We start from the raw sequence: 11,130 nt of genomic DNA on the forward strand, positions 1-11,130 counted from the left end.
TACCGTCAGTGTAGGTAGGTCAGTGTATGTAGGTAACTACCATCAGTGTATGTAGGTCACTACCGTCAGTGTAGGTAGGTCAGGTAGGTCAGTGTATGTAGGTCACCACCGTCAGGTAGCTCACAGCCCAGGCAAAAAAAGGCCCGCATCGCATACACCATCTCCCCCCTACCCTCGGTTTCCAGCCTTGGACTTTGGGCTGAAGCCCCTGGTCTTTTTGCCACCTAGCAACGCCCCTGCCAGGCCGCATGCCCTCAACATGGAGACAAGGTGCTTTGGAGTGGGAGGGCGAAAAAGGGTTAAAAGTGCAGCTTTGGAGGCGCTGCCCTGGGCGCTTTAGGAGTGGTGTATACACCACTCCTAAAGCGCCTCAGAGAAGCTGCGTGCAGGAGTTTTTTTGGACATCCTGCCAGCACACCGCTCCAGTGTGGAAGCACTCAGGCTTTCACATTGGAGTGACAGGAGAGGCGTTTTACACGCGCTATTTTTGCGCTAAAGTGCCTCAGTGTCAAAACGGTCTTAATTGTTAATGGCACCACAAATGCGGCTAGGAAAAATGTGCAGTAAAAAAACGCACAATGCTCGCCGCCCGGAGCTTCTTTTGAGTTGTTTATCGCGTGTATGGTGGCCCATTTAAATGAATAGGCTGCCCTATGGAGTCACACGTTAAAAGGGGCCAAATATAGAGTGAAAATAAAGGTGACAGAGGTGTGAATGGGCCCTAAGAGTTTTTATTTTCAAAAAGGACTTATTTTTTATTTTAAATGAAGGACAGTTGTGAGCAATGCACAAGCAATAGGATAATGATATCACACTGTTAGCTCGGTATTTTTATTTCTCATAGAACTGATAGATAATCTAGTATTTATTGTGATAACTCCAGTCATTGATAAGTGAGGCTGACACACACGTTCTCCTCACATCATTCCTTGTTGTGATATCTCACATTGTGCTCCCTATGAGCCACCACACAGGCAGAGCGGGGAAAGGGGGGGGCGGGAGGCTCGTTTCACCGCACTCTTCCAACTATCCAATCCATGAGCGCTTCATGTGTCCTCGGCCAATGGCTGCCTTTCCGCTAGGAGACAAAGAGCAGACGTCAGCTGTGACGTGGCGCTGGGTATATAAGAGCGGGTGGCGGGCACAGGCGTACGTTATTTTTCGCCTTGTTTGACCGTCTGGATCGCGATCGCGGGACTGCTGCTCGGTAAGTGGGCACTGCGGCGGCGCGCCATTGGCGCCGGTTCCGGTTATGGGTTTTTGCTCTCCTCATTCTAGTACATATATTTAGGGCCGTGACGTCTTTATTTTTGCGGTAGGGTTACCGAATTCGGTTCCGGTGTCCTCCGGTAATTTTTTTTATTTGAAATATATTTTCCGGTATTGGTGTGCTCTGCTGGTGTTTTTACGGCATTTTGTCGGTATCGGTTAGGTAAGTCCCGGTCGCGGGGTCAGACGGTAAGTTCACCCCTCCCCCCCCCCCTCCCGTGTTCCCGGAGCTCGCTGGGCGCCATGTTGTCTCCTCGTTAGAGGGAAGAGGGTGAACGTGAGGAGAAGCTGACCTGTAATGGTGTCTGGGGCCCCTGGATCGGTGAAGGCGAAGCGGGGGGCCCTTGATGTTATCCCCGGTACGATGAGGGGCCCCGGCCCCCCGGGATCTGTACGGGGATCACACACCGGAATAGGGGACGAAAAACAACAACATCTTTCTTGTGTTTTCAAATGGCGGATCCCGCATTTCTGTCCTCCTGACTGGGAAATCTCCCCTCCCCCTCCACACTGCCAACACACCCCGCCTATGGCCGGGCACGGGCCGCACTATTTTATTCCTGCCGGGACACGCACACCGGGAACTTCCATTTCACTTCAAAATGTTTATTTTACTGCTTTTCATGGCTGGAGAGAGATCACATAATGGCGGGTGAGTGGAAGGTGCAGTGACATCGGTCCGCCGCTGGGGGCACACGAGCACTGACTTCTATGAGAGACGCTGAGCGCAGCGCGCGCCGCATTCCCACAATCCCCGCCTCCCTCCTGTGTGGTGTGTCATCCAATCGCATCATCATCATCACTCTGGTGTGCGGGATGGCAACTTTATTTAGGGAGATTCCAGTTTTTCTGCTTGTAGATGAGGAGCAAATCCGTTGTTTTTGGAGTTTCGTGCAATAGATGACGCAAGAGAGGTCGTAACGGCAGATGTTAGAGCCTCGTGTGCAGATTTCAATCGCGTTTTTTTTAGTTTGTGGCGTTTTTCGTTAAGTCAAAACTGGTGATTTGCAGTCCCACATCCTCCAGCATCAGCTGCATATTGCTGTGGATTTATATAGGAACAGTGATGGCAGAAAAGACTAGGTAGTCCTCCCAGCCTGCCTTGTTTTATGTTCTGATTTGTAGAACTTTTCTTGTGTTCCCAAGCATGTTTAGAGTTAAATGTTTATTGGAATTTTAACATATTATACATGAACAGCATGAGGTGTCACAATCAGGGAACAGTCATAGATACACCAAGCATGTTTAATCCAATATGTTGGCTCCCTGTCTCTGCTGGAAGCTTATTCCATGCAATCAACATGCTGCTTTCTTAAAGTCCTAAGATCAGCTTTGCATGCTCTGGTTTGAGGTCATGTGACCATGTTCTTGGTGAAGTTTTCTCTGTTATCACTCAGACCTTTCACTATTGCAGGGGTAGGCAACCTGGGGCACTCCAGCTGTTGCAGAACTACAAGTCCCATCATGCCTCTGGGGGTAATTGTAACTGCCAACCTTGCAATGCCTCATGGGAAATGTAGTTCCACAACAGCTGGAGCGCCCTCAGGTTGCCTATCCTAGTGTCTCATACTGGCTTAAAGCGGATTTCCGGCCACATTTTCACTTTTTAAATATAAATACCCCTGTAATACACAAGCTTAATGTATTTTAGTAAAGTTAGTCCGTAAACTAAGGTCCGTTTTGTTAGGTTGTTACAGCATTTAGACACTTTATAAAATAGAAATTGACTGGGGCCTTAAGTGTGGGCATCATGAAGCCAGACTGTATGACTTCCTGGATTTCAGCCTTGCAGATCTCGCACATGCTCAGTGCTGCACAAGCAGTGTAATAGGTTTCAAATCAGGTTTCAGCACCTGTACTGTCCAAGTCACATGATTCTTCGAGACTGGGGAGTGCACAGACTCCTGGAAAGTTACACCCACTACATTCCCAGGAGTCTGTGCGGTGTAGGTTAGCAAGCTTAAAGCGGGAGTTCACCCATTTATAATTTTTTTTTTTTTTTCTCCCCTTAGCTTCCTGCTCGTTCGGTCTAGGGGAATCGGCTATTTGTATTAAAATATGAGCAGTACTTACCCGTTTTCGAGCTGCATCTTCTTCCGTCGCTTCCGGGTATGGGTCTTCGGGAGCGGGCGTTCCTTCTTGATTGACAGCCTTCCGAGAGGCTTCCGACGGTCGCATCCATCGCGTCACTCGTAGCCGAAAGAAGCCGAACGTCGGTGCGGCTCTATACTGCGCCTGCGCACCGACGTTCGGCTTCTTTCGGAAAATCGTGACGCGATGGATGTGACCGTCGGAAGCCTCTCGGAAGACTGTCAATCAAGAAGGAACGCCCATTCCCGAAGCCCATACCCGGAAGCGACGGAGAGGATGCATCTCGTAAACGGGTAAGTACTGCTCATATTTTAAAATAAATAGCCGATTCCCCTAGTAAAAACGAGCAGGAATCTAAGGGGGAAAAGTGCCCTCTAAGGGTGAACCCCCGCTTTAAGCACCTAGGTGCAGGAAGAGGGAAGATTAACTATACTAGCCTAGCCTAGCAACAACACTTTAAAGGCATCTAAAAAAAAAAAAAAAAAAAAAATTTTTCTTAAAGGACTAATGACATTTTTTTTTTAAACTACTGATGTAATGTTATATTTATGGGTGAACCTCCACTTTAACTAGTAAACACCACACATGCAGTCTGGGAAAAGGGAGTAGCTGCTCCAGGTGGGAACCCAGATGAATATCCTCCGTTGCAGATAACTCAGGTGCAGGCAATGCACTTGGCAACGCAGGAACAAAAATTGTCTCTGGACAGCCGCACTCTGAACAAGTTGTAGCCTTTATTAAAAAAAAGGCCAGCACTACAAGTCACAGCAACATAAAATAAAACCCGACTGATGCGTTTTGCACTAGTTTCAGTACGAAACGCGTCAGCAGTGGGGTTTTATTTTATGTTGCTGTGACTTGTAGTGCTGGCCTTTTTTTTATATAAAGGCTACAACTTGTTCAAAGTGCAGCTGTACAGAAACAATTTTTGTTCCCACACATGCAGTCTGCATGTGTTTTAAGCTGGATATATTCAACTTTATTTTAGATTTTACTAAAACCATGAGGTCAGACCTAAACTTTCCATTTGTGTTCAGTCATGCCCTTGCACTACATAGTTCAAGGTAAATAACGACAACTTGTACAGTGTATCCAGCTTTTTTCATCTCTAATGTGATCTAGTGGTTTTGTTTGATGTATTATGCCATATTCCAGTGCAATTCTTGCAGACAACCCAACCTGTATTTGACTACTGGAATGCACAGTAATGGTGTCAACTTTACCATTTAAATCCGTGTAACCTACTGTCCATCCATGCATTTGAGATGTCACTGGATTGCATGTACTAGCCTTAAAGTGGAGTTCCACCCAAAAAGGAACTTCTGCTTTTCAGACCTTTCTCCGATGTCACCTTTGGCACCTTCCAGAGGGGTGCAGATACCTGTATAATACAGGTATTTGCACCCACTTCCAGTGAGACTTCCACGGGAGTCAGTCTACTTCCTGTCCCCCCCAGCTGCCTTCTGGGAAACACACTGGTCCCAGCAGACAGCAGGGACGACTAGGAAGGCACTGCACTACTCGCGCATGCGCAGTAGGCAACTGGGCAGTGAAGCTGCAAGGCTTCAATTCCTGATTCCCTCACCGAGGATGGAAGCGGGGGGGGGGCAGCAGAAATACTGATTGCTCATCTTCTGCTGCCGACATCACAGGTGTGCTGGACAGGTAAGTGTCCATTTATTAAAAGTCAGCAGCTGCAGTATTTGTAGCTGCTGGCTTTTAATTTTTTTTTTTTCGTGAGACCTCCACTTTAATAATGTGTATAGATCAGTACCTCCGGCTGGTGATGCTTCCTAATGTCTATTTGCTTATTGGTATTGCCTCTACCATGTCACTGCGGCTGTGTTGTCACTCTTATCACATGAGCTTTACCCATAACTTATTAAATGCTGTTTAGCAAGGCACATGCATTCCACAATTGTGCTACCTTGCCTCCAGCATTGCTCCTGTTCTTGTTGGGGGGGGGGGCATTTTGCTGAAGCCCAGAGCCCCTGAACAGTAGGGCGAAACTGAACCCATCAATTTCAAATACATTTCTGCAATGTTTGGATTAACTGTCACATTAGCTTTTGTCCTCAAATGGTTTGACAGTTGTCATAACTAGTCACATGTGCAGCACCATGGCAGTTGCTGATCAAACCAGAGCAGCTTACTTGCTGTAAAGGATAGGAGGGATGAATTCTGCTCTAAGACTGTTGGCAGATCAGCCTCAAGTGATCTAACAACTTTGTTTTTTTTGACTACAGTTCCACTTTAATTTGGACAGCTTTAGTCACTCCCAACTGGATCCTTTGTGGCTGGATCACAAAGTAGTTGCATGTATAAAGTGAAAATGTGGACAGTTGTAGTAATTGGACCAAGTTTGCTGTAAAGTATATGTAAACCACATTTTAAAGAATGTTTTATACTTGTAGTTTTAGGAAAATACCTGGTGATCCTGCCACAAAGGTCATTGTTCTCATCAGAGTGAAAACACATGTTCTACATTTTTTTTTCAGTCCCCATTTAAAGGTTGCTACACATTGGTGTGATCAACTGTTAGGATCAGGAAAGCAATCTGGGAGAAATACTGATGTAAAATGCAGGAAGTGGCTGCAGGAGACAAGCTGTCCATGGAACAAAGGGTTAAATGTCACCTTCAGTAGGGCTATACAGGCAGAGTGCCTAAGTTATGAGTCCCCCCCCCCCCCACTTTACAGCTATATCAATGTCCTATACTTGTAGCACACTGAACCCAGAGCACCAACGTGCACAGTATATTAGGAGCAGTGGTATTATTGGCACACTGTGCAGATGGTCAGGAATGTTGCACTTCTGAGAGCATTGCTTGGGGTCTCCAGTGTACTGCCAACACCGGGCAGTTTCACATAATAAATCCTTTTAGCAGCTAGACTGAATACCAGTTTTAGCCTAGGTTCAAACTGCTGCGAATTCAAAATCGCGGTAAAATGCGCGATTTTACCGCGATTTCGGCCGCAATTTAATGTAAATCGCGGCCCGAAATCGCAAAAAGTAGTACAGGAACTACTTTTTGAAATCGCAGATGCAGCGTCGCACTGATTAGGACAGTGCCGGCAAATGCCGCCGATTTGAGATGCGATTTGACATGTCAAATCGCATCTCAAATCGTTCCAAATCGTACCCAGTGTGAACCAGGGCTCAAGGTTATTTGTATTTAGTAGCAGAAATTTGTTAGTTCTTTTAGCGGATGTCTCAGTTCAGGTTTATTAAGTTTTTACATGTTAAATATGTTTTTGCCTAACCTGCATGGCTGTTAATGAGTAGCTATGGAACTGCAGAACTTATTTTAATTTTTTTTTTTTTTAGATTTTGCTGAATAATGGCCCGTACAAAGCAAACTGCTCGTAAGTCAACTGGAGGAAAGGCTCCCAGGAAGCAGCTGGCTACTAAAGCTGCCAGGAAAAGTGCTCCCTCTACTGGAGGTGTGAAGAAGCCTCACAGATACAGGTAATGTGACCTTTGCCTTTATGTATGACACAATCACACTGCGTTGTATGTGTTAATGTCACATGTTGCCGTAAAGCAGCCTATTCAGTTGAATAGGCTGCCTTATGCATCAAAAATGGTGCATATGACAGCGAACCACATGTTGTGCTTTAGTGCATGCCTTTCAGTGAAGTGTTGTAATGTCGTCTTGTATCCGTGGCCATTCTTGTGATCTTCACTAATCTCTTGGTGTAAGAGGCTGAAGTTTCTGACTATCTTCAGAAAGAAAATGCTAGTTTGGTTTGAGTACTTGGGTCTCTGTCCCAGGACAAGCATTGAGATCAAATTTGGTGCTTTTAAAGGGGTTGTAAAGCTTAACATTTTTTACCTTGATGCATTAAGATGAAGAAACATCTGATGCATCTGCAGTGGAATTAAATTTAATCAATCACTAGAGATAAAAAAAAAAAACTTATTGATGGAATGACACTTTATATATACACAGGCTGCTTTCACACTGAGGCGCTAAAAAATGGCGCCTATAAATGGCCTCTCCTCTCACCTAGGGCTTTCACACTGGAGCAGTGCGCTGGCATCGCTGTAGGAGTGGTGTATGCACCGCCAAACCGGCGCTTTGCGGTCAATTTTACCTCTTTTCAGCCGCAACCGAAATGCGCCATTAAAAATAGTGGCGCTTTATGGCCGATGCCCCCCAACACCTCGGTGTAAAAGTAGCCACACACAATATGCATATGCCCATCTATTTTAATTGAGATCAGCTGAGGCGATTCATTTCACAGGTTTAAATAATTAAAGGTGGATGGGTAGCTGAATATATCTCGTAGAGGGGACCCAGACAGACCTAAAAAACCAGAATGACAAAAAAAACCTTAAAGTGATACTAAAGCTTCTTTTATTTATTATATATCTATCTATCTATCTATCTATCTATCTCCCCATTGTGCAGCTCGTTTTGTACAGAGTGGCCCGAACATCCACTTCTGGGGTTTCTCGGCGGCTCATCCCCACATTAGATCTCCCCCTAGGAGACGTGCTCTCCCGAGAGGGTTACTTTGAGGGTGGTGACTGCCAGGTGTTTTTTCACCTTATGGATATGAAACCTTACACTAACACTCTTCCCCGACTGTTTACAACCATGTCACAGCGTGAAGAGGAGCGAGCTAGAAACTGGCTAGTGTGAAAGAAAACATCACCACTGACGGTGTCCTAATTATCAGTGTAGCAGCCATAGTGCCCATCAATGCCATCTCATTAGCGCACATTAGTAATGGGAGAATTACCTGTTTGCAAATATTTGTAACAGAGACTAATAAACATTTTTATTTTCCAAAAAAAAAATCTGATGCTTACAGGGCATCAGCCCCGCTGGCTTCTCGGATAGCTTAATGGCAGCACAGCCATTGGCTCACGCTGCTGTCAATTCCAATGATAGGGCCAAGTCCTGTAGTTGGTGTCTATGGACACCGAATACAGGACTCAGGAGTGCGCCTGCAAGGTAACACCCCTAGGGGCGTGGGGGCAGTGCTTCTGAGGGTTTTTTGTTGATGCAGGGAGGAGCCGAGGGACCTCAAAGACTGACATTGTTACAGGCAACATGTTTGACAGATTCAGAAAGGCTAGCAATTGCAGCCTCTTGTAATGCACGCAAAGCTGTAACAGGAGCCCCTCAACCATATATTTTTTTTTTAATGTTGGTTGCAGTATCTGGACCCACTTGGTTGTGGTCATGGCTTTGTACTGCTGACGTGCATGACACTATTTGTTTTAAATGGTAGCTGAGCAGCATGATGACAAACTGTGAGGCACTTGCTAAAATCAATGATATGGTTGTGCCTCAAGAATTTTAATACTGAGGGTTTCTGATATGGAATTCAGAACTGTAGTGTTGGTATACATCCACAATGTTGGTGTTCCTCATTGAAGTTCTGTTTAATTAGGAACACACCTCCCTACCATACTGCTGTGGGCCAATAGGAATGTTTGGCTTGAAGGAAATCGCACTAGCTAGTCATTGTTGGGAGCTTTGCTTGATTCTAAACTGATCAGCGTTAAGGCAGCGTAGAGAATGCCAAGATTCTGTAGGGATGTTCAGGCACTTGTGTGGGGCTGTGCTTTTACTAACTGCCCATTTTTAGTACTTGTCAGTGATTTGAGACTGTCCGTAGATTTTAAAGAGGAAGTTAACTGAAAGTATTGCTTAAAAAAACCTGCAAGAGGCATAATGAGCTAGTATGCATAGCATACTAACTCATTATGAATTGCTTACTTGAGATCAAAGCCCCTGCAGCAACCCTCATGCCTCAAATCTGCCGTGATACCTGGGTGACTTCTGGGTATTGCTGATCCAGCGATGATGCCACTCCCACGCATGCAAGCCATCGGATGGCACAGTCCCATTCATTAACGGCACTCTGTGTGCCTGTGCTGTTGATGGTGCGCATGCGTCATAGACATTGGTACAGACTTCTTTGCAAATATCTCCTTAACCATGTAGGTTAAGGAGATATTTCTTGCACCTACAGGTAAGCCTTAATCTATGCTTGCCTGTAGGGAAGTGGTCTGTAAGGGTTTACAACCACTTTAATGTTTGCCTAACATTACACTAAAATGAAGTTGGCTAAAACTGGAGTGCTGTTGTGATGTTGTTAATATATACTGTAGGTCGGTTTTTAAATCGGGGTGCCTTGGCAAAATGCTGCTTTGACACAAATTGCCCAAAGATTTAAGCTAGTGAGTAGATCATGTGTCTGTTACACCATGGCATTAAAACCTTGGGCACTGAGGACAAGGCATCTGTACAACATAAGTTTGCCCCTTTCTGTTAGCACTGAGGCAGACAAATGCAAGAGTACCAACTAGTTGGTAAGGATGGAGAAAGAAGCAACCTCTAATGTTGGGTGGCTGCTGCGATATGTAAAATGGCAAGCTTGGTTTGCTTTGCTTTATGTGCTGGTATAAATGATCTTGTGTAATTTTTTTTTTTTTTTTTTCCTTCCAGGCCTGGTACTGTGGCTTTGAGAGAAATTAGGAGATACCAGAAGTCCACTGAGCTCCTGATCCGCAAGCTTCCATTCCAGCGTCTGGTGAGGGAAATCGCTCAGGACTTCAAAACTGACCTGAGGTTCCAGAGTGCAGCTATTGGTGCTCTGCAGGTGTGTACCAACAAAACATGTTAAGTGAAACATCTGTTTGACTTTTGACTTTATACTGATTTGGTAAAATTTATTTTTCAGGAAGCAAGTGAGGCATACTTGGTGGGTCTCTTTGAGGACACCAACCTGTGCGCTATTCATGCAAAGCGAGTAACAATTATGCCCAAGGACATCCAGCTAGCAAGAAGAATCCGTGGGGAACGTGCTTAATTTTTTTTTTCTGGAAACTGTTTTTGATCTTAGTTTTTTGTTTTTTTACAAATGTACATAAAGTGTGATGTCTCCTTATTTTATAAAGGGTTTGTTAACTGTAGAGTAGTTGACAGTAAATTGGTAGTACACATTTTATATGACATTCCCTTAATCCTCAGGTTTTTCAGAAAATTTGTATCTGCAGCTAGTCTACTTCTGTGGCCCTGCCCATTAAGAGTCTGCATGCCTTGGCTCCATTCTCTCCATACTTTGGTATCTTTCAGTGTAACTCCATTGTAAATAAACTTTCCACTACCTCAATGGTCTTGCTGTCTTGAGATTAAGTTGGGTTGAAACAAAGCTCCCCACATAGGGGATTTTAAGTCGCTTGCTACAGCTTTGGCCAATTTGTACTAGTGGCAAAGAATTACAAAAAATGAGCATGGGTAGTATTACATTTAGACATGCCACATGGTGCTAGGGTTTTTGGTGGGTAAACATAATAGGTTTTCCTAAATTCTTGTGTTTTTGGTCTGGACAAAATTCAGTTAAATTTAGATCTAGGAGCTAGCTGAACACAAGTAGTCTGGTAAGCTGTGCACCTGGAACTTGGTGCATTCTCTACAGCATGCTATGATTTTTTTAACAATCAAAATGGATGCACACTTTGGTATCTGTGCATAAGTGTCTGATATGTTTATCCCATCATGAAAAATGTTCCAACAGTTTTTAAATATAATAAATCTGCTTACCTGAAGTTTCTCTTTTGCTTGTTAAATCATAGGAACAGTCTCGTGTAAATAAGCACTTTAATGAAGTCCATATTTATGGTTGTGATAAATTCCACATGACTTTTCAATGTGTTCACGTGACACTAATGCTGTCACTCCAACCTGCTATTGCCTAAATACAGAATGGTACTCTAATACTGAAGTTGTGCTGGAAGGCAGATTATTTG

At 44.5% G+C, this 11,130-nt stretch overlaps 1 protein-coding gene across 1 annotated transcript; it reads left to right on the top strand.

Moving 5' to 3' along the window:
- Nucleotides 1–1,099: 1,099 nt before the first annotated feature.
- Nucleotides 1,100–10,929, top strand: LOC120943438 (histone H3.3A). The gene is made up of 4 exons (XM_040356734.1): nt 1,100–1,207; nt 6,688–6,828; nt 9,827–9,980; nt 10,062–10,929. Exons 2-4 carry the CDS (start codon nt 6,701–6,703, stop codon nt 10,188–10,190), a joined length of 411 nt encoding a protein of 136 aa, XP_040212668.1. The 5' UTR covers nt 1,100–1,207; nt 6,688–6,700; the 3' UTR covers nt 10,191–10,929.
- The last annotated feature ends 201 nt before the right edge of the window (nt 10,930–11,130 follow it).

The sequence above is a fragment of the Rana temporaria genome, chromosome 6, assembly GCF_905171775.1.
Source record: "Rana temporaria chromosome 6, aRanTem1.1, whole genome shotgun sequence".
In the NCBI taxonomy this organism is placed as follows: Eukaryota; Metazoa; Chordata; class Amphibia; order Anura; family Ranidae; genus Rana; species Rana temporaria.

What these genes read in the sequence shown, in the direction of transcription:
- LOC120943438 (XM_040356734.1), top strand. Translation starts at nt 6,701, where the DNA reads ATGGCCCGTACAAAGCAAACTGCTCGTAAGTCAACTGGAGGAAAGGCT. An exon ending in AAGAAGCCTCACAGATACAG is followed by an intron (nt 6,829 to 9,826) that starts GTAATGTGACCT and finishes TTTTCCTTCCAG; the next exon opens with GCCTGGTACTGTGGCTTTGA. An exon ending in CAGCTATTGGTGCTCTGCAG is followed by an intron (nt 9,981 to 10,061) that starts GTGTGTACCAAC and finishes TTTATTTTTCAG; the next exon opens with GAAGCAAGTGAGGCATACTT.